At 62.1% G+C, this 27,633-nt stretch overlaps 2 protein-coding genes across 6 annotated transcripts in view; both read right to left on the bottom strand.

Moving 5' to 3' along the window:
* Nucleotides 1-4,209: 4,209 nt before the first annotated feature.
* Ftcd (formimidoyltransferase cyclodeaminase) lies at nt 4,210-19,368 on the bottom strand. Of its 3 annotated transcripts, none has more exons than XM_078044813.1 (14): nt 19,224-19,368; nt 18,239-18,422; nt 17,158-17,286; nt 16,384-16,472; nt 16,122-16,301; nt 15,026-15,163; nt 14,802-14,933; nt 12,519-12,580; nt 12,130-12,256; nt 10,067-10,228; nt 7,882-7,925; nt 7,562-7,700; nt 6,883-6,978; nt 4,210-4,524 (listed from the first exon to the last, which is right to left on the bottom strand). In XM_078044813.1, exons 1-14 carry the CDS (start codon nt 19,275-19,277, stop codon nt 4,270-4,272), a joined length of 1,791 nt encoding a protein of 596 aa, XP_077900939.1. In that variant the 5' UTR covers nt 19,278-19,368; the 3' UTR covers nt 4,210-4,269. The 3 variants fall into 3 exon arrangements, with proteins under 3 accessions (XP_077900939.1, XP_005340236.2, XP_077900938.1); XM_005340179.5 differs by having other exon boundaries at nt 4,214-4,544; XM_078044812.1 differs by lacking the exons at nt 4,210-4,524; nt 6,883-6,978; nt 7,562-7,700; nt 7,882-7,925 and adding an exon at nt 7,935-8,215.
* A 6,187-nt stretch (nt 19,369-25,555) lies between these two features.
* The window catches only part of Spatc1l (spermatogenesis and centriole associated 1 like), a 17,303-nt gene continuing 15,225 nt past the window's right edge, over nt 25,556-27,633 (bottom strand). For 2 of the 3 annotated variants that reach the window (XM_040287161.2, XM_005340178.4), the window contains 2 exons: nt 26,444-26,595; nt 25,556-26,096 (listed from right to left, as the gene is read on the bottom strand). In XM_040287161.2, coding sequence (XP_040143095.1) covers nt 25,770-26,096; nt 26,444-26,595 — 479 coding nt within the window. In that variant the 3' untranslated portion in view covers nt 25,556-25,769. Of the gene's footprint in view, nt 26,097-26,443; nt 26,596-27,633 lie in introns of those variants that run through there. The other variant, XM_078044815.1, reaches the window with a different exon arrangement.

A 27,633-nucleotide genomic window follows, 5' to 3' on the forward strand; every position in this document is an offset into this window, starting at 1 on the left:
TGCTGCCGCCATCCCCCAGTGTCTGTGCCGGCTGGCCCCACCAGCTATGTGCTACACCTTCAGGGCTTCTTCCAGGCCCTGAAACTACACTGTGCACACACCCCACAGGCACCGTGTCCAGGGACTGCCACAGGCACTGGCCACATGTTCCCTCCCCAAGCCACCAGCCTCAGCGAGACTGCGCCCTGCCACTTGGCACTAGGTTGACCTCTCCCGGCCCCAAGCCAGGACGGGGGGCTCCAGACACCCACGGTTGGAGGAGGGCAAGCTATGGGTGGACAAGAGGAGGTGGGCAGCAGGGGATGGCCAGACAGAAGTGCAGTTTGGGTGATTTGGGATATTTCAGACTCCAGGTCTCTCATTCAGTCCCCGGGAGGTTCCATAGGGAACCGTCAGTTTGCACAGGAGACGACCACATCCCACCCCTGAGCATCACATCCAAATCCACCCACGGGCAGCCCGGGTCATCACCGGCCAGCACCACTGCACACCCCCCACCAAGCACCCGACTCCCTGCAAACACCACATCCCAGCCAGGCCCCTCCTCCAGGGACCTGCCAGTGGCCATCCCAGTGCCGCCTTGCCACACCAGGCCTCACCAACAGCCTATCAACCTACCAAGCTAAGCCTTCCTGCAGGGCTGCCACCAAGCTCCACTGACCTCTGGAGCTGGCCCAGCCCCCTCACATGGTCCCCACCACAGCTTCCTCCTCACCTCCCCCAGCATCCCCCACCCTCCCACCTAACTCACCTCCCCCACACATGTCCCCAGCCAACCTCCCACCAGCCTCCCCACAGCCACCCTCGCCAGCTTCTCTGCACCAGCAGGCTCTCAGCACCCATACTGCACCTGCTCACCACGTCTCCAGTCACAGCTCCCTCGCCACCAGGTCTCTCCCAGGTCCCCACTCGTGTGCCTCAGACCTCTGCCGTGGTGGCTGGGGAGCATGTGGCCTGGACATGCACATCCCTGGGCCAAGCTCTCCCTGCTGGAGCAGGCTCACAGGAATATCCCAAGGGCCCAGCTTCCTGGCACCTCTGCCGTCACCTCTCCCTCCACAGTGGGGGCAGCCCGGGCCTCACCCCTGTGGGGCCGCCGCTTCTGCTGCCTGTCCAGCCAGCCCTCCCACGCTCCTGCTGGTCACCCAGCCGGGGCTCTCCTGCAGCCCAGGCCCTGCTCAGACTTCGGGTTCGAGCCTGAGAAGTAGCAAAGCTGTAGGGACAGAGATATGACACCAAGGAATGACCAGGAAGCAGACTTATTTGGCTGCACCCAGCTTCAGAGGGAAAAAGCTTTCACTATGATCAATGCATCCCCTGCTCCCGAGTTCAGGAAGTTCCAGAACATTGCACCCAGTGCACGGGGAGGGTCGGGGGTCCACAGGCAACAGGACTTCCCTCTTTTCGTTCCCAGCTCAGGCCAAGTTTTACAGAAACAACCCAGGGACGCTCTGTCCCTTCTCTGTGGATGCAGTGCCTGGGAAGGAGAGCGCTCTTGTTCTTTCTCTCGCCAGGTGCCCTTCAAGGACTTGACTGAGATGCAAGTCCCCTGTGGAAGCTCAGGTCAGTGTTTCTCCTCCCGCTGTCTCCACAGGTGGTGGGGGTCTCTAGAGAAGCTTAACCCAGATTTTCTGTGGAGGAGGGCTGCCACTAAGCAAAAGCAGCTTGGTGGGAAGGCCCACGCCAGCCTCTGCTGGTCTGCCCTCGGAGGCCAGTCCCTGAGCCCTGTGTGCAGCCTGAAGAAGCCTCAGAGGGACAGGTCAGGGGAGCCAGGACAGGAGGCACTCCTTCTCTGCCCGCCGTCAGCACCAGAGCTCAGGGGAATGGAGGCTTGAGTCAATGGACCCTCATCTGGCCCTCCCAGAGCCCCCAAGGCCCCAAACGTCCCCTCCTCATGGGACCCACGTTTGAACCTGGGGCTCGCACCTAGCGGTGATGCAGGGCCCCTGGGGCTGTGGTGAGGTTCTTGCAGCCCCTGCACCCCCAGCTACAAACAGCCCCTGCAAATTCCAAACCAGTGACAGGCAGTAGTCTTCCCAGCCCCCGGCGCTGGACACAGCCCTTCCCTGGGGCAGGTGCCACATCTGCCTTCCTAACCCTGGGGCCAAGTCAGCATGGCCAGGGTTTCCCAGGCGCTTTCCCCAGGGAGCCCAAGGCTGGAAGGAGCCAGCAACCTACAGCCACCTCCCTCCTGTCACAGGAGGCCCTGCAGCCTGGCCCTGCAGCCTCCTGCCCAGATCATTCCAGAGCAAACCCCCGATCTCCCAGCATCCAAGTGCCAGAGGCACCCTGTTCCCCACGGTCACTCAGTCAAGGAACAGGTGGAGAAAGTCACAGTGGAGCACCCCGTGGGGTCTGGTGGATCCCTGCTGCCCAGCAGGCCAGGCCCTCCTGACCCAGGAAGAGGAGGGGAAGGTGGCCCTGACGAGGCAGGACCTTCCATGAGGGGACGCAGGCCCCTCCACATTCCATGCATCCCCCAGGTACAGGCTCCACTTCCGCCCTGTTCCCCCGGCTCCTGGACCCACTGCCTGGCAGCAGCAGACAGACCCATGGTCACTGTGCTCAGCCTACAGCTGTTCAGGGATGTGGCCTGAGAGAGACCAGAGGCCAAAGGTTAGAGACTGAGACCAGGACCTGCAGCCACTGTGCCCAGAGGGTGCACCCAAGAGTGGAAACCCCTGGTCTCTGTGGGGACAGCAGGAGCCCTGGGAGACAGAGGGCCCATGAGGACTCCTGGTATAGTGGGAGCCTCATGGGACAAGTGGGGCCAGGGGCAGTAGGGAGCCTGGGGACAGTGGGAGTCGTGACCCTGGTTACTGACCCGACAAGGCCCTCTGTGAGCATCTGGGCTGGCCCAGCCCCTCCTGCCTAGACAGGGCACGAGGGCCCTGGGGCAGCAGGTGTGAAGGCCTAGGTGTGCCCACTGAGGTCTAGGGTCAGGTCCCCATGCCCTTTCCTGGCTGAGGCTTGCCCCGTGCCCTGTGCCCTTGGCCACGGGGTAACCCTGATTTGAGACTTCAGCCTAGCCCTGGCCAAGCCCATTGTGCTTGGGCACCCCACCCTAAGATCCTGTGGGGTAGAAGCCTAGGGGGTCTGTGCATCTCTAATGAGTCTTCAAGGGCTGACCACTGGACATTCCCAGCAACAGGCCTGACCCGGCAACCTGCCTGGCAGCCCCCACATCACGAGGGCCAAGCCCCATGCACCCACTCTCCCCACGTCGAGGAGATGAAGGACAGGTGTGGTGCCTCGTGGTCTCCACTCTACTTGGCCCTGGTGGGCACCACGTCCCCCAGAGGAGCCCACATGCCAGAGGGAAGGAGATCCACTCCCGAGATAGAAAAAATACCGAGTCTCAAAAGAGAAGCGAGCGAGGGGTGCAGGAAGGCAGGGGCCAGAACTGTGGCAAGACAGAGGGAGGATGGGAGGGAGCTGGCCCACAATGGTCCAGCCCTGGCCGCCTGCCCCCTGGGGACGCTGGCCCCTGGGCCAAGGCCTCGCTGCTGCTTCCCCAAGAGAATCTTGCTGTCTCTGACTCCCTGAGTCCCGCTCCACCATGCAGACCGCACTTGACCTCCTGAGGTCCTCCTGTGGTGAAGGTTCAGGCCACGGGGGGCTGCAGCTGAGCAGGAGTTTGGGGGTGGTGGGAGGGGACGGACAGGAGCCCTCAACCCAGCTGGACAGCATGTCAAGACCTAGAGGACCCGGGGGACACCGTACCTTCCCCTCGGACACTGCATTCCCCTCCAGCCTCCCGCCTCCCTGTCAGGGGCAGGGGCAGGCTGCCCTCCCCAGCACCTGATCCCTGTGGCCTGGTCTGCAGGAGAGTCCTGTGTCCCTGTGGCTCATGAGGCCACGGACGTCTTCTCCCTTCTCATGTCCTAGGGTGCTGGTGACTTCCTGAGAAGGAGGGTCTAGATTTCAGAGGGCTCCCTGCCCAGCTTAGGAAGGCTGCACCCAGCCAGACAGCTGCGGGGACTGTCGCGCTCTGTGCTGAAGTCACCTGTCAGGGCTCAGCAGACAGCTGAGGAGGAGCCCCCGGCTGGGCCTGTCCCTGAAGGTCCTGCCACATTGTCCCAGGCACCTGCACTGGCCTGAGCCTCCTGGGACTGGGCACAGCCTCCCAGTCTAGGGACCTTGGACTGGGACTGTCACCTCGGGACTCGCTGACCATGGGACCCCTTCCCCAAACCCAAACACATCACATAGGTTTGGAGTTCAGACTTTATTGAGGCCACAGGTGACCAAGAGTGACAGTCTGCTGGTTCACAAGAGACCAGGACAGGCCTGCCCAAACCCTGGCCCTACTGCTCGCCTCTGCCCATGTTTCCTGACCCCACGTGGATGAGCCGTGTGGAACTCTGTCCCAAGGAGCTGGGGTCCCTCAGGAAGGGAGGGCTGCTGAAGGCCATGCCGTCCAGGGAGGTCTCCTGCCGTCTCGTGCCCACCAGCGGTCACTCCTGCCGAGCCTCCAGGCTCTCCAGCACCAGTGCAGCCTGGGCCTTGGCTTCCTGCAGGAGGCTGGCAGCGCGCTGGCGGACCTGATGGACACAGGCATGGAACTTACCACCTGTCCTGCCAGGCAGCCTCCGTTCTGTCCACACGGCCCGGCCCCCACTACCACCTTCCCTGCCCTTTCCCTGGCCTGCCACCCTAGGGCGACCGGGGCCATCTGGACAGCTCCTCCAGGGTCTCAGAGTGGGTGGGAGCCTTGGGGACCACCAGGCCTGCTGACCTTCTGCAGACTCCCACCCTATTCTCCTGACTTCCTCCCATGGCTTCCTAGGTCACAGCTGTGACCTCGACACCTGTGGGACAGGGCTCATGGGGCTGACCCTGGACATGCCATGCGGTGCAGGGTACACCTGAAACACCTCTCTGAGGCTCACAAGAACTGCATCGGCTCATGGGCGGGGCCTCCTCCGGGGATGAGAACATTCTAGAACTTGTGAGGGGTGTGGCTGCACAACACCACCAATGTGCTAAAGGCCAGATTCTGCACTTTAAAATGGTGAACTGTGTTCCATGAATCGTATCTCAATTATAGTAATAAACTTGTCCTGCAGCTGCCTCGCAGGCGAAGTACAGGCCAGCTCCAGGGGCCACGGCTTTTCCCGTCATTTTGCTGCTATGGGGGTCCCCGGCCTGGGAGGCCTGCTGAGAGCAGGTGTGGGTGGTACGGGAGGTGTGGGTGGTACCGGAGGTATGGGTGGTGTGGGGGGTGTGGGTGGTATGGAGGGTGTGGGTGGTATGGAGGGTGTGGGTGGTGTGGGGGGTGTGGGTGGTGTGGGAGGTGTGGGTGGTGTAGGAGGTGTGGGTGGTACAGGAGGTGTGGGTGGTATAGCAGGTGTGGGAGGTGTGGGTGGTATGGGAGGTGTGGGTGGTGTGGGAGGTGTGGGTGGTGTGGGAGGTGTGGGTGGTGTGGGAGGTGTGGGTGGTATAGCAGGTGTGGGTGGTGTGGGAGGTGTGGGTGGTATAGCAGGTGTGGGTGGTGTGGGAGGTGTGGGTGGTATAGCAGGTGTGGGTGGTGTGGGAGGTGTGGGTGGTATAGCAGGTGTGGGTGGTATAGCAGGTGTGGTTGGTACAGGAGCTGTGGGTGGTGTGGGAGATGTGGGTGGTATAGCAGGTGTGGGTGGTATGGGAGATGTGGGTGGTGTAGGAGGTGTGGGTAGTGTGGGAGGTGTGGGTGGTATAGCAGGTGTGTGTGGTGTGGGAGGTGTGGGTGGTATAGCAGGTGTGGGTGGTATGGGAGGTGTGGGTGGTGTAGGAGGTGTGGGTAGTGTGGGAGGTGTGGGTGGTATAGCAGGTGTGTGTGGTGTGGGAGGTGTGGGTGGTATAGCAGGTGTGGGTGGTATGGGAGGTGTGGGTGGTGTAGGAGGTGTGGGTAGTGTGGGAGGTGTGGGTGGTATAGAAGGTGTGGGTGGTGTGGGAGGTGTGGGTGGTGTGGGAGGTGTGGGTGGTATAGCAGGTGTGGGTGGTGTGGGAGGTGTGGGTGGTGTGGGAGGTGTGGGTGGTGTGGGAGGTATGGATGGTATAGCAGGTGTGGGTGGTATGGGAGGTGTGGGTGGTGTAGGAGGTGTGGGTAGTGTGGGAGGTGTGGGTGGTATAGCAGGTGTGGGTGGTGTGGGAGGTATGGATGGTATAGCAGGTGTGGGTGCTATGGGAGGTGTGGGTGGTGTAGGAGGTGTGGGTGGTGTGGGAGGTGTGGGTGGTATAGCAGGTGTGGGTGGTGTGGGAGGTATGGGTGGTATAGCAGGTGTGGGTGCTATGGGAGGTGTGGGTGGTGTAGGAGGTGTGGGTGGTGTGGGAGGTGTGGGTGGTATAGCAGGTGTGGGTGGTGTGGGAGGTATGGGTGGTATAGCAGGTGTGGGTGGTATGGGATGTGTGGGTGGTATAGCAGGTGTGGGTGGTGTGGGAGGTGTGGGTGGTGTAGGAGGTGTGGGTGGTATAGGAGGTGTGGGTGGTATAGCAGGTGTGGGTGGTGTGGGAGGTGTGGGTGGTATAGCAGGTGTGGGTGGTGTAGGAGGTGTGGGTGGTGTGGGAGGTGTGGGTTGTATAGCAGGTGTGGGTGGTGTGGGAGGTATGGATGGTATAGCAGGTGTGGGTGGTATGGGAGGTATGGGTGGTGTAGGAGGTGTGGGTAGTGTGGGAGGTGTGGGTGGTATAGCAGGTGTGGGTGGTATGGGAGGGCATGCCAGGGCCAAGGCTCCTGCCCAGCAGCTCCCAGAACTGGTCCCTTTGGAAAGTTAAAGCGGTGCCAGCTGGCACTGGCCACTGTGTCACCAAACCCCCCAGGAGGGGAGAATGCCATCCCCTGAAGCCTCGTTCACCTCAGCGGCAACGTGGGGCCAGGCTGGCAGCAAGCCACCCTTTGCTCACCTGGTCCTTAAACACTTCGTCCTTCACGTCCTTCAGGTTGATGAGCACGTTGAAGTACGCACCAAACACACCCATCTCCAAGGCTTTGGCTGCCACCTGCAGGGCCAGGGAGCGGGGCTGGCTTCAGAGGCCTGGGCAGCCCCTGGAACCTCCCCTCATCCAAGGGGGAGCAAACTGCTCGTGCCCAAGTCCGCATCCCAGGGTCTCCTTGGAGGGTCAGGCTCAGGTCAGCTCATCCCCCACCCACAGACGGCAGGCTGCAGAGGTGACCGCCTCAGCCCCGTGTCTGAGCTCCCAGAGCAGGTGCAGCCCTGGAGGACTGGGGAAGCTGCCCCCTCTACCTGACCGACCAGGAGGGAGGCCGTGCTCCCCACCCTCAGCAGCCATCTGCCTCAGGCCCAGCCATCTCCCAGAGCAGAGGCCCTCATCTGGAGCCACAGGACCAGACCCTGAAACAGGTCTCTTCCTTGTGGACACCCTGCAAACACTGGTGTCCAGGCAGTGTGGGAGGCACAGAGCCCTGGGCCCAACTGTCCCGAGTTCGTGACAGGCTAAGCTGCTTGGGAGTGCCACATGACCACAGCCTGACTTCAGCAGGACCGTGAATGAGATCTCAAAGCCCATCGTCCAGCTGGAAGAGAAGCCAAGACCAGCATGAGGTCCCTGAGGTCCCTCCTACCTGAAGGTCGGACTGGCAGGCCAGGTTCCCACACAGGGCCAGCTCTCGCAGCGCTGGCCACAGCGGTGACACTGTTTCTGCCAGCGCCAGCGGCACGGCAACTGCACCTCTCAGCCCCTCTTGCAGGGCCGCCGTGCGCCTGGAACAGAGGGAACTCTGGTCTGAACCAGGTGGAGGGACCCCCTCTGACCCCACCACCCAGGCTCCCACCAGGGCTGGACACAGCCCCCAAACGGGACCACTGTGCCCTGGATGGGACTGCGCCATCCCCAGACTCCAGGCCAAGGTCTGGCAGGGCCGCCTGCCACTGCTCCGCTCACCTGTCCCTGTCCTCAGGAGTGTTCTTGGGCAGCTTCATTGCCTCCTACCAGGAAAGAAGACCAAACAACCACATGGCAAGTGACCACAGGGGGCAGCTGTGTCCGCAGACCATGCTGGAGTCACAGTGAGCCAGGTCCCTGTCCTGGGGCAGCATGCCCACGTGCCCCGACTACATCAGTCTTCCACCCGGGGCTGCTGGGTTGCTGGGCCACAGGACTTGGGCGGAGAGATGTTCTTGGAGAACTGCATCTGCTGGGGTCTGGTTTACCATCCTAGACAGTGGCGCTTTAGAGGGGGTGTGGGGAAGACGGGCGAGCAGCACTCCTGGGCGCACTTGTTTTTAGAGAAGGACACCAAGGACTCAGGAGGTCCTCTGATTCCTGTTCAGACTCTCCCACAACATGGGGCTCCACACAGGCAGATGCTCTGCACCAAGCCTAGACACCAGAACCTCAGGCCATGCAGAAAGATGAGCACAGACCTGAAGCCCGAGGTACTCCCTACACAGCACCATCCCACGTCACCACCTGGCCACAGGCCTGGGCTTTATCCTGAGTGCTTGCATGTGTGGTTTGTGACTTCACATGCAGGCCCACGACTGTTCCCCTCTGGGACCCCACCCTGGCCTGGTGAGCACAGGTTCAGCCCACTGCAGGGCGGTCCTGGGAGGCAGCTGTGGGGAGGTGCTGGGCTGGTGTCGGTAGCTCCAGTCCTACCTCCTCCCCAGCCGCCGTTACCGCTGAGCCCTTCCACCAGCCCTGGCAAGCAAAGGCAGAGCAAGCAAAGGCAGAGCAAGCCACTCCGCACGTCTGAGTCCAGGGCACCTGCCTCTCTGAGCCCCTTGCCTGGACCACAGCACTTCTGCACTAAGGCAGAGCCCGACCAGCTACAGGCACTCACAGCCTCGCTGGAGCCTGTGGGCTCGGCCAGCTCAGGTGGCCATGCAGCCACACCCTGCCCCAGGCCCCGGGCGGTTCTGCTTCCTGGCTCACTATGAGGTGGGTTTGCATGAGGGGTCCACAGCTAGCATCTTGCTCCCTCTGGGAAGCTCTTATTATTCCATGAGATGTTCCTTTTTTATTTTTAATCTACCTCCTTGCTGCTCACAGAGAACAGGATCAGCTCAGCTCTGCTCGGGTATCATCGGTGTAATCCTGCCCGGTGGCTCGTGGGCATACCACACGTGCCCTTCGTGCTTACTTTAGTTTTCCTTTTTGTTGGATTTAATTTGCATTTATGGGCTTTCCCCTCTAGTTGTTTACTAATCATTCATCTTATTTTTACTTCTGATTTCTAAATTTAGTGTTGTCCCTAAATTTCTAAAACTTACTTTTAAACTGATATTTCTCTTTAAATATCTCTCTTTCTCTCTGCCCCCTCATCTCTCTCTCTCTCCCTGTCTCTTTCTCTCTGTCTGCCTCTCTCTCTTTCTGTCTCTGTCGCTCTTTCTGTCTCTGTCCCTGTGTTTGTCTGTCTGTCTGGGCCACTGTCTCTCTCTCATTCCCACTCTCTTCTGTACTACCTGCCCTCTGCCATCTGACCTATTTTGAAAACTCCCATCTCATTTCACAAAGGCTTCATCTTTTATTTCAGGCCGGAGGGTGCTCTGGAATCTCTCGGAGGCTGTGGCCAGTCTTCTTTTTCCTATGGACCTCCTAGGCTGGACTGAACCCAGCTGTGCTGAGTCACAGCCCCAGCCCCTCCCAGCTCTTTGAGACAGGATCTCGAGAAGTCGCTCTGGGCCTTGCTAAGTTGCTGAAGTTGGCTTTGGACTTGCCATCCTCCTGCCTCTGCCTCCTGAGTTGGGATTATAGGTGTTGACCACCACATCCAGCTGGGACGTGGCTCTTCGTAAGGGGCCTCTCCCTCCAGATCTGGGCCGGGGGTCTGGGTCCCTCCAGCCCCAGCATCATAGGCCTTGCCTTGCCAGTGCCCACTGCCCCTGCTGGCCTGTGGCCTGCCACAGATCACCGCCCCCCAGCCCTCAGGCGGGCCCTCAGACTGAGAAGCCGGCTACTGGCCCCACAGCATGGAGGACACCAGTCTTCTCGTTGCTCTGGTTTTGGCCTCCTGTGCTGGGAGCAGTCCTCACCCCAAGCTGCCCACCAGGCAGTCTGCAGGTCCCTGAGCTGGACCAGCAAAGGCCAGGGGTTGGGATAGGCCCTGCAGGTTCCCCACCCTCACCAGGTAGGTGGCAAAGGCCTGGGCATCCGCGTCCACCAGTGAAGTCAGCTGGGCCAGGGCTGCATGGAAGGGCGGGATCAGGCGCCGCATCACTGCATCCAGCTGCTCAAACTGACGCCGACCGTAGGTCATCTGGCCCACCATGGAGGCCAGAGCTGCACCCTGGAGACGAACAAACTGTGATGGAGCTCACAAACCAAATAGCCCCAGGCCAGAGCAGAGGGACCCCGTCCTCCTGCAGGGGACCATGGGGTGGGGGGTCAGCCCCAGACCAGAGCAGAGGGACCCCGTCCTCCTGCAGGGGACCATGGGGTGGGGGGTCAGCCCCAGACCAGAGCAGAGGGACCCCGTCCTCCTGCAGGGGACCATGGGGTGGGGGGTCAGCCCCAGACCAGAGCAGAGGGACCCTGTCCTCCTGCAGGGGACCATGGGGTGGGGGGTCAGCCCTAAACCAGAGCAGAGGGACCCCGTCCTCCTGCAGGGGACCATGGGGTGGGGGGTCAGCCCTAAACCAGAGCAGAGGGACCCCGTCCTCCTGCAGGGGACCATGGGGTTTGGGGTCAGCCCCAGACCAGAGCAGAGGAACCCTGTCCTCCTGCAGGGGACCATGGGGTGGGGGGTCAGCCCCAGACCAGAGCAGAGGGACCCCGTCCTCCTGCAGGGGACCATGGGGTGGGGGGTCAGCCCCAGACCAGAGCAGAGGAACCCTGTCCTCCTGCAGGGGACCATGGGGTGGGGGGTCAGCCCCCCTCAGACCAGAGCAGAGGGACCCCGTCCTCCTGCAGGGGACCATGGGGTTTGGGGTCAGCCTCAGACCAGAGCAGAGGGACCCCGTCCTCCTGCAGGGGACCATGGGGTGGGGGGTCAGCCCCCCCAGACCAGAGCAGAGGAACCCCGTCCTCCTGCAGGGGACCATGGGGTGGGGAGTCAGCCCCAGACCAGAGCAGAGGGACCCCGTCCTCCTGCAGGGGACCATGGGGTGGGGGGTCAGCCCCAGACCAGAGCAGAGGGACCCCGTCCTCCTGCAGGGGACCATGGGGTGGGGGGTCAGCCCCAGGCCAGAGCAGAGGAACCCTGTCCTCCTGCAGGGGACCATGGGGTGGGGGGTCAGCCACCCTCAGACCAGAGCAGAGGGACCCCGTCCTCCTGCAGGGGACCATGGGGTGGGGGGTCAGCCCCCCCAGACCAGAGCAGAGGGACCCCGTCCTCCTGCAGGGGACCATGGGGTGGGGGGTCAGCCCCAGACCAGAGCAGAGGGACCCCGTCCTCCTGCAGGGGACCATGGGGTGGGGGGTCAGCCCCAGACCAGAGCAGAGGGACCCCGTCCTCCTGCAGGGGACCATGGGGTGGGGGGTCAGCCCCAGACCAGAGCAGAGGGTCCCCGTCCTCCTGCAGGGGACCATGGGGTGGGGGGTCAGCCCCCCCAGACCAGAGCAGAGGGACCCCGTCCTCCTGCAGGGGACCATGGGGTGGGGGGTCAGCCCCAGACCAGAGCAGAGGAACCCCGTCCTCCTGCAGGGGACCATGGGGTGGGGGGTCAGCCTCAGACCAGAGCAGAGGGACCCCGTCCTCCTGCAGGGGACCATTGGGTGGGGGGTCAGCCCTAGACCAGAGCAGAGGGACCCCGTCCTCCTGCAGGGGACCATGGGGTAGGGGGTCAGCCCCCCCTAGACCAGAGCAGAGGGACCCCGTCCTCCTGCAGGGGACCATGGGGTGGGGGGTCAGCCCCAGACCAGAGCAGAGGGACCCCGTCCTCCTGCAGGGGACCATGGGGTGGGGGGTCAGCCCTAGGCCAGAGCACAGGAACCCCGTCCTCCTGCAGGGGACCATGGGGTGGTGGGTCAGCCCCAGACCAGAGCAGAGGGACCCCGTCCTCCTGCAGGGGACCATGGGGTGGGGGGTCAGCCCCAGACCAGAGCAGAGGGACCCTGTCCTCCTGCAGGGGACTGGCATCGTAGGGACACACTCTGGAGCCCTGGGTGCTGCAGTCCCTCTCTTGGGAACCATGCTCTTAGGGTCCCTCCCTTCAGATTTCACTGGCCGCCTCCTCTGCTGGTGCTCACCATGGCTGCAGAGGCCGCTGCCACGGAGCCGCCCCCAGGGGTGGCTGAGCGGGCGCCCACCTCACGGAGGAAAGCACGCAGGGACATGTCCAACAGGCTCTTCTCCAGCCGGTCTGGGACCAGATACCTGCAGGGTGGACAGCTCAGTGACCGGGCCAGTTCAGGTCACAGCTCACTCTCCCCAGGCTCTCCCCAGCGGCAGAGCAGCCACAGGTGAAGGACAGGACAGAGGCCTTGGCAGGGTGTCCCTCTGTCCCCCAGCCCCAGCCCCAGCATGCACCAGGTCTGGAGGGGAGCGGAGGGCATGGGCAGGGGAGGCTGTTGGAGGTGTGGGCAGAACAGGGAAGGGTGGGCAGGCGTGGGGCAAGTGGTTCAGGGCCAGCACTCACTCAATGACCCTCTCTGAGGGGTTGAAGGGTGCCAGGGAGTCCAGGCCCAGCCGGCTCACCACCTGGAGAGGGGGCGCGTGACCTTAGCCATCACCCTCAGGTCAGGCTTCTCAGGGCCCTGAGAAGGCTCCAGCTCTGGGCAGGCCTGGGACAGCACCCTCCTCTGCACCCCAGGGGAACTGAAGCCAGAGGAAGGGGTCATACCTGATCATCATGTCCCACAGAGCCACCCACAGGCCCGAGGGGCCAGCTACAAGCACTCCCCACCACGAGGCCCCATTCTTGCTACCTGCCTAACGAGGTCTTAAGGTCTGGGACAAGCCCAAGTCCCCTGACCACAGAAGGTGACTGAAAGGGAGCGTCACCTAAATGCACAATAGAATCATAGCAATCCTGCCTAAGACTGGAACTCTCACCAGAAGCCGTCAAACACTCCTGGAGCACTTGGCCAGCAACCATCCCAGCTGTTTGGACAAGCAGAGGGGTCCTGGGGAGGGAGGGGACACTGGAGGGACACAGCCAGGCCTGAGGCTGGTTCCAGTGTGAACAGAGCGTCCCAAGCTGGAGTCCAGGAGTAGGCTCCTGGCAGGAGACCTCGGGAATTTGGGGTCTCAAAGCCAGGCCAGGGTTCCCAGCCAGCACGTGGCCTCAGCTCACGTGGCCTCAGCTTGCGTGGCTCCAGCACTCTGCCATGGCCCTGGGCGGTCCTGTCCCTGAGCCCCAACTCTGGCAAACACCACCCTCTGGGGGGCTTTACTCCCAGGGCCCAGGAGTCTCCAAAGAACCTTCCAATTCCACAGAACCTCCACTCTCGGGCAGACGCAGGACGCACAGGAAGACGTGAACACCGTCAGAGGGCGGGGAGAACCCGCACAAGGCCAGACCTGTGGGGGACCAGACCCCTCGAGCCTCGGGGCCCCGAGCTGGCCCTCTGTCCCCTGCCCTCCATCATGCCCTCCTGTTGTCCTGCATCGCCTCGCTGCAGCCACAGCAGCGGTGGCCATCCTGGAGGGAGGCCTTGTCACCTGTGAGCCACAGAACCTTTCCTTCTCTTGGTTATTCTTGTCGCGTCTTGTGGTCCCAGTGATGAGAACGCTCACTAAAGCACACAGCCTTTACCTGATCTCACAGTGCCTCCCACAGGGACAGCTAGGAAGAAGGACACCACCTGGACCTCACAGCTGAAGCTGGCACCAAGCCCAGGGGACTGGCCTCCCACTGCTCTGGGAGCCTCTCGTACCAGGCGGGTGGCCACCCTGTGACAAGGAGCCTGAGACCAGGCCAGGAGGGACTCCCACAACACAGCTCGCCCTGTTTCTAGAGCACGTCCAGGCCAGTGAAGGTCCAGGAGGACCAAGAACTGGCCGGGCAGAAGGCAGGAGAGGCTTAAGAAGCAGAGGTGCCCTCTGAAGTGACCTCAGGCTGGAAGGCCAGCAACCAGGGTGGGATGGCACCAACACGATGGTGTGCAGACGGAATCCTGGGGCCACGGCAAGAAGTCTCCGGAAAGCCCCACCACATGCTCACTGCAAGGAGCACACCTCAGCCAAGGGCTCTGAGAGCCCTTTTGTGAAAGCTGGGTCAGGATGGACGCTCTGTGCACATGGCTCCACCCAGAGCCAGCCTGGACCCTGGACTGTGATATGAGTACCCCAGAATACCGTGGGATGGTTGACTGTGGACCATATTAATTAGCGTGTGTTAGATAAAGACTGTAAGCATTATGTCCAGGATGTCACGTAGACTGCAGAACTTAGCCCTAAGAGAGTGATGTCAGGGTCCACACCCAGGCCTACAGCCCAGAGTTCACCCAGTTGTCGGCTGCAAGCACAACTGAACTAGGACTTAAAACCCCAGCCTTCTGGGGCCCAGTGGGACTCACAGGATCCAGACAGAGACCAAGACCTCCGTTGCTATTGTCCCCTCTGCACCAGACTCCTCCAGTCACAGGTGAGTGCCTGGGACCCTTGGGTGTAGACTCAGCTAGGGCTTAGAATTAGGATGTGTGTCTGAAGTGCGATGAGCATTAAAGGAACAGGGTGTAGAAACCGCTCCTGACAGACCGCAGTGCTCCCCCTGGAGGAAGGCCCAGGAATGGGCAGTTTGGCCCTCCCCCAGAGCCACAGCAGAGAACATGGACGGTCAGGAACCTCCACCAGGGAGAACAAAGTCGTGCCCTCTGAGCACGGGCTGGGGGTGAAGGGGTGGAGGGGACTGGAGGGGGCTCCACCAGGGGGCCCGCAGGGTGGGAGCATCCCGCCCCCACCCCAGCAGGAGGCTCACCAGCCTGATGCGTTGCTCCTCCTCCAGGACAAACAGGTTCTCCTTGTCACAGTAGAAGGCAGCCGCGTCCAGCAGAGCCTTCAGAGGCACCAGGCCCACCAGCTGCGAGCCCACCACAGGGAGGCTCAGCTCCTGCTGACCATACAGGCAGGTTCAGCACCTCGGCCTGGACCAAGGGTGTCTGGGAGCAGCGCCCACCCAGGACACAGCCCCAGGCAGCCCACCTGGGCTTCTCTGCAGGTCTCCTCGAAGACTGTGTGCAGCCCCGTAACCTCAAAGTCCAGGAGGTTCGTGGACACCTGGGCCAGATTCTTCTCCTCCAGGTACCAGCCGATGCCTTGGACCTTCCTCAGACGCCCTGGCTGCAAAGGAACCACGTTTCCCAGCCCGCGCGCGAGAGAAGCACCCTCCCAAGTCCCTGCCCAGCTGCCCTGCACGACTGGCCACTGAGCACCAGGGCTCTCCTCGCCCCCGCCCTCTCTCCCTGGGTCGGCTGGGAAGGGACAGGCAAAGTCCTGCACAGAGAAACTGAGGCCCCAGGGGCCTGGTGCTGTGGGACCACCCCAGGGGGCCCCAAGCTGTGCCCATACCATCCCTGGAGGCCTGGGGACACTGACTTGAGGACCAGCCAAGGCCCCACATTCCCCTCATCCTCCCAGCCCACCACCTGCCCCAGCAGCTGCTCTGCTCCTCAGTCCTCAAGTGACAAGTCCCCATGAGAACACGGTTCTCCCTTTAGCCAGGGCACACAGGAGGACTGGAGGGTCGCAAGGTGCACAGCTGGGCAGCTGGGCCTGGTAGGATCCGAGCACCTGGGAGGACAGATGGGCATGAGGTGCCCACTTCCTTCACCAGGTACGTCCTCGTCACCTGTCTGACCCTGGCTTTGCAGGAGTCATACTCAAGCCAATGTGCAGACCTGATGGGGGTGGGCCCTGGGACGTGGGGACATGCCCCTGGGGCTTCCAAGAACCTGAGGGTTTGTAGGGAGACCTGGGGGGTCCAGGGCATCTGTGGGGCCTGCAGGACAGCTGACCTCTGGGCAGTATGAAAGTGCTGCAGTGTTCTAGCCCTGAGTCCATGGAGAATGACTACTAAAGCAAGTGCTCCTGACCTCAAGCCCACCCAACAGAGCTAGGTGGTCAGCAGTTGGAGGCCAAGCCCACCTGGCCAGTGCCCCATGCTCACCATCTTTGCCTGCAGCTGACTCCGAGCTGACCACTTCCCCTGGGTCTCAGGCTCCACCCATAGGCCACTGGGTGGCCAAGGGGACAGGTGGAGCCTGCATGGGAACGTGATGGGGGCACATACAGGGCTTACCTGGTGCTGCCCTCGGCCCTGCTCCCGCAGGTTGAGGGCGATGCGGTGGGCCTGCTCCTTGGTGCTGAGCAGGTTGATGTTGAATGCGATGAGGAACTTCCGTGCACCCGTGACGGTGGCCCCCCAGCTGGGGACAAAGCAGCTGGGGCCAAAGTCAGGCTCCCATTCGGCCTGCTTGAGCTGCAGCACAGTGACCCTGGTTCAGAACAGGGCTGGGTCCACCCTTCCTGCCCTCCCCAGCCCAGCCACCTGTGGGCAGCACCTTCTCAGGGAGGGCCTCGTACTCCCCAGCTCGGATGGCCGGCAAGGTTCTGCGGCTGGCTGTCCGGGCTGCCTCACCATAGAGGTACACTGCAAGAGACCCCACCGAGCAGCCTCAGCCAGCCAGGGTCACACTCGTTCCCTGGACCCTGGCAGGTGGCTCCTGCCACCTCAGTCTGGACAGCCCTCCCTCGGTTCCAGGCACCCCACTCTGTGCCTCCTAGGATGGACAGCATGGCCCTGCCCACGGGCTCTGATGCCCTACAGAGGTCATCATTATGCAGCCAGCATGGGGTGTGGCCAGCGCTAAAGGACGCTCATGGTTTTTTTTCCAAGATGCATGTCCATTGATGTAACACAAATGAGTGCACCCAGAACAGAGGATGAAGCTCGCACAGCCCACGTCACTGTGCAGGGCTGGCCTGGCCGGTGTGTGTGTGTCAGTCCCCACTGCTGGGGGGCACCGGGTGGGGCTTGTGACAGTGCACCCTTCTCCTGGTGGGCTCACTGCCCCGTCCTCTCTCTGAGGCTTGGAGGTGGATGCATCTCGTGGCCCGTGCTGCCACATGGGCAAAGGGGCCCCGCCAGGGAGGACGCCCTCTGCAGAACTGGTGCCCAGCAGGACCGGAGCACCCCAGGCCGCGCTGCTGCTCCCTGCAGCTTCCTCGCTGTGAGGAAGGGCTGGCCTGCGCAGTGCTCACTCAGGGCAGTTTTTTGCTCCAGGGGTCAGCATGACTGGACTGGTGGTGCCCGGGCCCCCCCCACCAGCTCTCACCTGGCACCTTCAGCTCCTCTGCCAGCCGCTGGCCAAAGGCCTGGGCACACAGCACACACTGGTCCATGGTGACGCCCCTCACTGGGATGAAGGGGCAGACATCCAGGGCGCCCATGCGGGGGTGCTCCCCTGCAACAGGGCTGGTGAGGAGTGGGGCTCCCTGGGACCCCCAGCCCTCTTGACAAACCTGATCAGACCCTGACCATCCTCCAGCTGCCCATGCTGACCTCAGGAAAGTGGCCAGCCCCCAGTGCCCAGACTCGCCTTCGTGGGTGGCCTAGCAGGGACACAGCCCATCTTCACTGCGGGGGGGGGGGGGGACAAGACCAGATGAAGCAGTAGGAGAGCAGGGGCACCCTCTGGACCAGGCTCTCCTCCCACCCAACCAGCCACGGAGCACTCCACAGGTGCCCCCTTGGCTCCAAGGGCACCTGGCCAAGCCGAATGCCAGCCCAGCCCTCCTCCCCGCCTGCCCACTCAGCAGACTCCATCCACTGAGGTGGCCTGGGCGGGATCAGTGCTCCCAGCCCCGGCCCTCTGCCTGTAGGACTGGCTCCTCTTTACCCTGAGATAACCCTCTTATCTGGGGCCACCAGGATGCCAAAACCCCTCCCTGTAGAAAGAGACCCTGGTCTTTCACCGGCTCAGCTCCTGTGTCCACTGACTTTTGACCCTGCCTACTGGCCATTGTTTGGTTTTCGGGAGGCTGACAGGTCAGTTTCTGCCACGTCTTCTACCCTTGCCTCCCCCCAGGGCCTGCTGAGCCTGGTGCAGATGAGGGAGCTGTTGGTCACCTCAGGACCCTGAATCTAGGGCGGCTGGTGTCCACACTTTCTGGGCCGGTGGGCTCCCAGTACTGCGTCCACTGGCCCCTCTTTGCCCTCCCCACCCTCCTGGCCCTGGGAGCTCACAGGCCCAGCACCACAGTGTGTCCCAGGACAACGGATCCTTCACGGGGTGCTCCGTAAAGTCTGCCCAGTGGCCCTGTTGAACCTAGACCCCAGACCACTACCCTGACCACCTCTGTCCCAGGACGGCTGGGACAGCCCGGGGCCCGCCAGGTGCGCTGAGGCGCCCTCACCTCGGTGCCTGCTCATGTCGATGAGCCGGGAGGCCGTGCGGGCAGCACTCAGAGCCCCTTCCACCACGCACTCGGGCTTGCCGACAAAGGTGTAGACGGTGCGGTTGGTGGAGAGGCCTGCGTCCACGTCCAGCAGGACACAGCCTGGGGTCTGCGAGATGGCCTGGGAGATGGCCCCGATCACCTGGGAGAGGGCCAGCCCCGACTCAGTCCCGGTGGAAGCTCGGCAGTGGCTGCACCCTGCCCCGAGTGTGGGGCTGAGCGGTGGCTCGGAGCACTTGGGGGCCCTCCAAAAAGCTGAGCTGCCCCCAGAGGCAGCCTGGGGCAGCAGGTGGACCCTATCGCAGGGGCCAGGGTGGACAGACCCAGCAGGGAACAGGACCAGGTGTCCCCTCAGAAGGAAATGGACTGGGGCCTGCTCACAACACCCAGAGGGTGTCCAGGGCACCCAAAGGTGACCAGCAGGCCAAGACCACAGAGGGCAGGGTCCCTCACCCCCGCAGCCTCTCAGTGGAGGGGCATCTGTGGGGGTGCTGACAGTGGGGGAGGGGCTCACAAGCCTAGAACCTTCTGAGAAAAGTGGGACTCACTGCCCGATCCTGTCCTGCAGTCCTCGGTGGCCTGCCTGGCGTCTCTGTGCCTCAGGTTCCCATAGGTTGAGGCGTGACCGTGTCTACCTCAGCTGTGGGGGCTGTGGCAGGGCCACTCCTGGATGTCCCCTGAGGCCTCAAACAGCCCTCCACACTGGTCTTCAAGGGGCCCCCCTCAGAGGGAACCACCAAGGACCCCGGAGACCAGGTGATCTGCCCAGTTCCCAGCAGGGGCACCACCAGCTCTGTGTGCCGCCCCCCGCCGGCCAGTCAGTTGAGTCCCCCACGTCCAGGGCACTGCTAGGACTTGTCCTGAGAAGGCAGCCCGCACCCACAAGGAGCATGCTCCCCTCTTTACCTCACCCTGACCCTGCACCAGGGTCATAAGGCCTCACCTCCTGGTCAGTCCCCTCTGAGAAGTTGGGGACACACTCCACCAGCTGGGACATGGCCAGCACTGCTCTTGAGGGACAGAGGAGGACAGGAGAGGCACTCCGAGGTGTGGGCCTAATGCGGCCAGCAGTGCCCTCCCACAGTGGGCGTCTTATTAACCAGCACGTCAGAGGAGGTGGAGCTGGCACACGGCCGCGCCCCCGAGCACCTGACCAGGCCAGCGGGGGCCCTGAGGACCCTGGAGGTCTGGTGGGTAAAGTCCAGGCAGACGCATCAGGCCAGTGTAGCTCAAGTCCCAGCTTGACCCAGGGCCACTTGCTGACCTTCCAGTGGCCCTGTATTGTCCTCCGATAGCCTTCCTGGTGACCCCCTATGTGACCTCTGCACTCCACAGAGGTCAGCACATCTCAGATGGCAACTGGGGTGCTGTCTGTGTGTGTGGAGTGGGTGTGGGCAGGCGAGTCCATGTGTGAGAGAGTGCACACAAGAGTGTGTGTAAGGGTCCTGGCATACAAGTCTGTGTTAATGTCCTTGCACACACAGATGACAGGCGGAAGGCTTACACAGGCATGGGAGTGTGTATGCATGGGGGTTGGGCACAGCATAGGTGTAATATTTACACCAGCACATCTGTGGGTGTGTGGGTGTGTCAGTGTGAGCACAAGTATGGATGTTCTTGTGTGGATGTGCTACCATGCACATGGATGTTAGCGTGAGCAAGTGTATGGGTGGGTGTGGGTGTGTGGGTGTGTGGGTATGTATATTGGTGTGTCAGTGTGGATGTTGGTGTATGTGGATAGTGTGTGTAGATGGTGTGTGTGTGGACATGACATGGGGGTATGTGTGGATGGTATATGTGTGGATGTTGGTGTGAGTGTGGATGTGGGGGGTGTAGATGTGGGTGTGTGGGCATGTATATTGGTGTGTCAGTGTAGATGTATGTGTGTGTGGATGGTGTGTGTAGATGGTCCCTGTGTGTGGATATGAGTGTGTATGGATGTAGATGTATGTGTGTGGATGTTGATGTGTGTGTGGATGTGTATGTGGGTGTGTGAGTATGTATATTGGTGTGTCAGTGTGGGTGTGAGTATGGGTGTGTGTGTGTGGGTGTGTGGAAGTTGGTGTGTGGATGTGTGTGGGTGTGGACATGAGTGTGTGTGGATGTAGGTATATGTGTGTGGATGGTGTGTGTAGATGGTCCCTGTGTGTGGATATGACTATGTATGGATGTAGATGTATGTGTGTGGATGTTGATGTGTGTGTGGATGTGTATGTGGGTGTGTGAGTATGTATATTGGTGTGTCAGTGTGGGTGTGAGTATGAGTGTGTGTGTGTGGGTGTGTGGGTGTAGGTGTGTGGAAGTTGGTGTGTGGATGTGTGTGGGTGTGGACATGAGTGTGTGTGGATGTAGGTATATGTGTGTGGATGTGGTGTGTAGATGATCCCTGTGTGTGAACATGAGTGTGTATGGATGTAGATGTGTGTGTGTGGATGTGTGAATGTGTGGGTGTGTGAGCATGTATATTGGTGTGTCATTGTGGGTGTGAGTATGGGTGTGTGTGTGTGTGTGGATGTGTGGATGTGGGTGTGTGGAAGTTGGTGTGTGGATGTGTGTGGGTGTGGACATGAGTGTGTGTGGATGTGTGTGGGTGTGGACATGAGTGTGTGTGGATGTGTGTGGGTGTGGACATGAGTGTGTGTGGATGTAGGTATATGTGTGTGGATGTGGTGTGTAGATGGTGTCTGGGTGTGGATGTTGGTGTGGACTCTGGTGTGTCAGTGGCACGGGTGTGTAAATATAGGTTGTGTGGTGTTTGTGAGAACATGTGTGTATGTGTGGACGTGGGTGTGTGTGTATGGTGTGTACGTGAACATGGGAGTGTGTGTGGATGGGTGTGTATGGATGGTGTGTGTGTGGGCATAGGGGTGTGTGGACATGGGTGTGTGTGAACAAGGGGCAATGAATGGACATGGGGGGTATAGATGTGTGTGTGGATGTGAGTGTGTGAACATGGGTGTGTGTGGACCTGGGTGTGTATGGACATGAGGGTGTGTGTAGATGGTGTGTGTGTGGACATGGGTGTGTGTGGACATGGTTGTGTGTGAACATAGATGTGTGTGGACGTGGAGGTGTGTGTAGATGGTGTGTGTGGACGTGGGGGGGTAGGTGTGTGTGTGTGTGTGTATGTGGGGGGATGTGAACGTGGGTGTGTGTGGACGTGGGTGTGTGTGGACGTGTGAGTGGACATGGGGGTGTGTGTAGATGGTGTGTGTGTGGACATGGGTGTGTGTGGACATGGTTGTGTGTGAACATAGATGTGTGTGGACGTGGAGGTGTGTGTAGATGGTGTGTGTGGACATGGGGGGTAGGTGTGTGTGTGTGTATGTGGGGGGATGTGAACGTGGGTGTGTGTGTAGATGGTGTGTGTGGATGTGGGGGGGGTTAGAGGTGTGTTGTGGGGGGGATGTGGACGTGGGGGTGTGTGAACGTGTGAGTGGACATGGGGGTGTGTGTAGATGGTGTGTGTGGATGTAGGGGGGGTAGGTGTGTGTGTGGTGGGGGGATGTGGACGTGGGTGTGTATGGATGTGGGTGTGTGTGGACGTGGGAGTGGACATGGAGGTGTGTGTAGATGGTGTGGTGGACGTGGATGTGTGTGGACATAGATGTGTGTGGATGTGGGTGTGTGTGGACGTGGGGGTGTGTGGACGTGGGGGTGTGTGGACGTGGCTGGGCCTGTGTCCTCCCAGGGGCGGGCAGGGAGCACAGGCCGGCTGACCACACTGCTGCTCCCAGGGCAGGCAGCTCCCAGCTGCACATGGCCTCAGGAGTTCTTGCTGACTGCAGAGGTCACTTTCCCTTCCACAAGGGCCCATGGTCCTCTGGCCACCTGGCCGCACCTGGCGTTGCCGTCCTGGTGCCCACAGGGCAGCTCCTGCTCCGAGGGGCCCTCCAGGGCAGCACCTCACAGCCTTTGTGGGTGTGTGGCCTGAGGCTCCATCACTCCACGGCAGCGCTGGGGTGGCCACGGGGCCTGGACAAGCAGATGCGTGTGGGCCTTGGGGAACCTACCTCAGGGAGACTGGAGGGAGGGACTGGGAGAGCCGAGAGGCCCTCAGAGGCCGAGAGGCCCCTGACCAGGGCTCCACGTCTGGAGGCGGGGAAGGGAGATGGGGTCTCCCCACCAGAACCCACACGTGGAAGGACTGACACTCGAGGCCTCTGGAGGTCTTCCAAAAGGAGGCCCTGGTCCAACATGACCCTGTCCCTACGGGAAGGGTCAGATCACAGCACACAGGGGACAACCTGGGAGGACACGGGGGGGAGGGTGCGGTGAAGAGGCCCAGAAGAACAGCTCCTGGGTGAGACCACAGTGGCCGTGGTCAGCCCACACTGTGGCTTTGTCACAGCAGCCCAAGCCCATCCCAGGCCCTACGGGTGCTGGGGCATTAGAGCACCCGGCCATGAGGACAGGGCAGGCTGCCCATGCTGACCAGAGGCCCCACGACCTCCTTCCTCGTGCCTGCACAAGGAGCAGGACGAGCCCAGGAAAGCTGGTGGTGCCGAGAGTCAGGAGGTGCTCAGAAAACAAATCTAACACCAGGGCCCCAGGCACGAGGGCACGGCGGCAGGTGGCGGGAAACCGCGGCAGGTGCTCCCAGAGCCCAAGCGTGAAGCAACCCCGCGAGTCCACAGGCCCTGCATCAGGGAGCGACCGTGGAGAGACGATCTCTACACACGAGAATCCCAAGGGCTCGTGCCAACCTCGGCCTTGGGCGGGGCACAGCCCACTTCCTGGCCAGGCCCAGCCTGCGCAGGCCACCCACCCCATGGCAGGGCCAGTGCCGCCCGGAGCTTTGGTCACCAGGCACAGGCCTGCCTGCTGCCAGTTCCTCTTGCTGTTAGACAAGGAAGAGAAGCTTCCTCTGCCCTCAGACATCTTCATGGCGTCCCTCAGGTGGCTCCAGAACAGTGGATACTCAGGGCCCACTGTGTGCTTGGGAGGGCCAGCCAAAGCCTGAGGGCCTCGAAGACCCAGGCGCAGGAGCTGAGGACACTAGGTCCCTGGGGGACCGTGGCCAAAGGCCACTCTGCCCTGGACCACCCTTTAGTCATGTTTCTTTTCACTTTTAAATGAGGCTCTGCATCTGGGGCCTCGTTGGAGGGAGGGGCCAGCCTTCCAGGGCTGGCTAATTTCTAGAGGTGGACAACGACCCGTAGGTGCAGAGCCTGCCTTTGAGATTCACCCCACCAACCCCCACATTCCCCGACACCACCTCTCCTGTCACCTCCAAGCCAGTGGCCACCCAGGTCACTCAGGGAGAGAGTTGTCAATAGGGACCCATGACCCAGAGCCCCAGCAGCTGGGCCACTGATTCTGCCTGTGTCCTCAGACTTGCCCCCACCTCGCCACTCCATCACAAAGCCACGGTGAGGGGCCTCCTGCTCTGCCCTGGCTGCCAGGGGCCCCCACGTGGCCCTCCACTCACGGCAGGCCCTCCTGGGCCTCCCCGCTCACTGACCCACCTTACCCTGCTAAATTGCCCTGGGGTGCACCATCCACCTCATCCCACCTCCGGCTCGCGGAGCTCACTGTGGCACCGCAGGGAGAGCTGGGTCCCACTGGCCAAGCCTGCAGCTAACCCTAGTCCTGGGTCTGGACGTGCCCAGCAAGGCTCCTGGTGCAGTTTGGAGCGGCCAGGCCCACTGCATGGCTTCTTGCTCCTGAAGGTGACCTCCAAAGGATGAGTATAACAACAATGCCCACCAGAGCCGCTCAGGGACAGGGCAGCCAGGCCAGCTGCCCCTTCCCCGGCAGGCTTGGGTTGGTCCCCACCCAAGTCTCACCGACACCCACAGGAGTCTCAGAGCTTGTGGCCACCAGTTAGAGTGGATCCCTGAGTGTTCCACCCTCTATTCTGGCTCTGAGCCATTAATGAGTAAGACAAACCCCCCACCCCACACAGACCCCCCTCTGTTCCCAGAGGACGGTGGGACAGGGCTGGGCGTGACACAGAGACCCCCCTCTGTTCCCAGAGGACGGTGGGACAGGGCTGGGTGTGACACAGAGACCCCCCCCCCTGTTCCCAGAGGACGGTGGGACAGGGCTGGGGGTGACACAGAGACCCCCCCCCTGTTCCCAGAGGACGGTGGGACAGGGCTGGGTGTGACACAGAGACCCCCCCTGTTCCCAGAGGAAGGTGGGACAGGGCTGGGAGTGACACAGAGACCCCCCCCCCTGTTCCCAGAGGACGGTGGGACAGGGCTGGGCGTGACACAGAGACCCCCCCTGTTCCCAGAGGAAGGTGGGACAGGGCTGGGCGTGACACACAGACCCCCCCCTGTTCCCAGAGGATGGTGGGACAGGGCTGGGCGTGACACAGAGACCCCCCCCTCTGTTTCCAGAGGAAGGTGGGAGAGGGCTGGGCGTGACACAGAGACCCCCCCTCTGTTCCCAGAGGACGGTGGGACAGGGCTGAGCGTGACACAGAGACCCCCCTCTGTTCCCAGAGGACGGTGGGACAGGGCTGGGCATGACACAGAGACCCCCCCCTGTTCCCAGAGGACGGTGGGACAGGGCTGGGCGTGACACAGAGACCCCCCCTGTTCCCAGAGGACGGTGGGACAGGGCTGGGCGTGACACAGAGACCCCCCTGTTCCTAGAGGATGGTGGGACAGGGCTGGGCGTGACACAGAGACCCCCCTGTTCCTAGAGGATGGTGGGACAGGGCTGAGCGTGACACAGAGACCCCCCCCTCTGTTCCCACAGGAAGGTGGGAGAGGGCTGGGCGTGACACAGAGACCCCCCCTCTGTTCCCAGAGGTCGGGACAGGGCTGGGTGTGAGACAGAGACCCCCCCTCTGTTCCCAGAGGACCGTGGGACAGGGCTGGGCGTGACACAGAGGCCCCACCTCGGGCCCCAAGGACACCCACAGGTCTCCTGACCCCAGGGCTAGCCCCAGGCGCCACAGTGGCGGGCTCCCTCCCTGTTGCTGTGGCTGGCTCGCTTCCTGCCCCAGGTAAGTGACCTCCTGGGCTGTGGCGTGCTCAGTGGCACAGGCAGCGCAGTTCCTAGGGCCTGTGGGCTCCTGGCCATCCCAGCTGCACCCAAACCCACCTTCAGCCCTGTGTCTGGGACTCGCTGGTCCTTGCAGGGCAGGGTCTGAGCCTCCAAGGCTGCATGCCCCCTGGCGAGGAAGCTGCACAGCCCAGTCCTGGCCTAGAGCCCAGGCACCCTCCCTGTGGACTCTTTCCACAGACACAGTTGGCACCTCCTGCAGGCGAGCAGAGACCAAGGCGCTCTCCACGCCCTCAAAGAGCCAGAGGTCAGGCAGAAAGGTAAACATGCTTTTAATAAGGCGACAGGTGCCCTTGACTGCGGGCGGCGGAGGGCTGCTGGGCCCCCAGGAAGAGCGGCTGGCCACGGAAGGCCTTTGCCCGCTGCAGCACCAGCAGACCGCTTCCCCTGCGGGAGGGACACGCAGGAGCACGGCGGCCCCCGGGTTTGGAACAAACATATTTATTGCAGGAGGGACAGGCGTTGCGGCTCACCAGGCGAAGAGCGGCTTGCTGTCCTCCTTGGAGAGCTCGCACAGGCAGTTCAGCAGCAGGAGCGAATCGCCCAGGAACTTGGGCGGCACGATGTCAATGACCAGCTTTCGCAGCGCGGCTGGACTGCTGTGCAGCGGGTTGGCGCGCAGGTCCGGCCGCTGCTTCAGGATGCCGTAGGTGTTAATGAGGAACTCACTGAAGACCGGGTGCACCTCACGGCTATAGCCCAGCTTCTCCAGCCGGGCGGTCAGCGTCAGGTAGCGGTGCGTCAGCTCCCGCAGCTTCTTCTCATCCACCGAGCCGTCCAGGGACTTGATGGAGGTCTGCAGACACAGGATGGTGCGGGCCACACCCCTGGTCAGGGCCACCTCCTGGCTCAGCAGTGTGGGACTGGGTAGGGCCGCCCAGGAAGCTTCATGTAGGAATCCAGGTCCCCACCCCTTCAGCACCTCCAAAAGACGAGCCACCAGGGCCCTGCTTGGACCAAGCACAGCCTGGTGCCCAAGCATCAGCCAGCCCCAGGATGTGCCAGGTACTGAGCACCCACTGGGTCAACCCCAGCATGCGCCTGTGTGACCCCACCCCCAAGTTAGCCCCAGGAAGCAACCAGGTGCTCCACCCCTGAGTGAGCCCCAGGACGCCGGGTGCCCCCGCAGCAGTCAGGACACACCTGCTTTATCTTCTCGGGGATGTTGGACACAGTGAAGCCATAGAGCCGCGTCACACCAGGGAACACATAGGCCAGGATGCGCCGGTCCAGCTGGAAGGCAATCTCTCCCACGATGCGGCCATCCTTCTCAGCACCCGCAAAGCTCTGGATCTCTGCATGAGGAGGGGGCCGGTGTGGCCAGGTCATAGCTGTCCCAAGGGATGTCCCCCCACCCTGCCTGCAGGGCAAGGGCAAACAGAGACCTAGGGCAGAGGGAGCCTTCCCTCCTACTTGCCCTCCGAAGTCCCTTGGTGGCCAGGCGCTGTGGCCCACTCCTCTGCCAGAGGCATGTGAATCGCTCAGAAGCTGAGTGAGCCAGCCTGCTCCTGTGAGGGCAGTGCCCGGGGTCTGCCTGCCCGGGGTCTGCCTGCCCAGCACAGTGCTGTCCTGGTGGGCCTGGACGCCACCCTGCCAGTAGGCACTTGGGTGATCGCTGGGCGTGTGCCCTGGCCTGAGGACAGTGGGGGGCAGTGGCCCCACAGCTGAGGGAAGGGTGAGACTCTGGAGCGCAGGCCAGTCCACGTCAGCTCTTTCCCACCACTGGGCAGGACTACTGGGCAGGCAGGAGACCCTGTCCATTATTCCCTGACACCACTGGGAAAACTTCCCCACAGAAAAGCTGCTCTCAAATGCTCCTCAGGCAGCCGCCCACGCCCCTGGAGGCACTGGCTATCTGTCCAGTGAGGTCAAGACCCTTCAGGACAGCGGGCTTTTTGAGAATGAGTTGCACCTGAGCTTGATGTCACCGTGAGAGCCCTGCCTGAGAGTGTCTGAGACTCTCCTCCATTGGAGACCCCCTCTCTGCACCGTCCCTGAGGTGCAAGGAGCAAGCTTGCCCACAGCCGCTCCCTCGCTGTGCCACGTGGACTCCCCCTGGTGCCACCGCTGCACACCCACATGCACAGCCTCCTGAAGCCCCTGAAACCTCCAGACAGTTTGTGGTAGGAGCCCTCCACGGAGCTGCCAGCGGGGCGGGGCCTGCTGAGCTGGGCAGAGAGCAGGGACAGGTCCTGTGCCCACCTGGCACAGCTCGGCACACAGTGCCCAGTCCTGACCCTTGCCCTGTCTGGCCTCGGGTGTTTGGGGCACTCCAAACCAGCCATGGAGACCCAGGACTCCTGGCCACCACCGGGAGTGTGAGGGGCCAAGAC

This window comes from Ictidomys tridecemlineatus, chromosome 3 (assembly GCF_052094955.1).
Source record: "Ictidomys tridecemlineatus isolate mIctTri1 chromosome 3, mIctTri1.hap1, whole genome shotgun sequence".
NCBI lineage: Eukaryota > Metazoa > Chordata > Mammalia > Rodentia > Sciuridae > Ictidomys > Ictidomys tridecemlineatus.

Excerpts from the sequence above, each read along its gene's own strand:
- Ftcd (XM_078044813.1), bottom strand. The coding sequence starts at position 19,277 with ATGTCCCAGCTGGTGGAGTGTGTCCCCAACTTCTCAGAGGGGACTGAC. Across the intron at positions 12,257-12,518 it reads CCCTCAGAGAGGGTCATTGA|GTATCTGGTCCCAGACCGGC; the intron begins GTGAGTGCTGGC and ends TCCACCCTGCAG. Across the intron at positions 7,701-7,881 it reads ACTCCTGAGGACAGGGACAG|GCGCACGGCGGCCCTGCAAG; the intron begins GTGAGCGGAGCA and ends CCTCTGTTCCAG.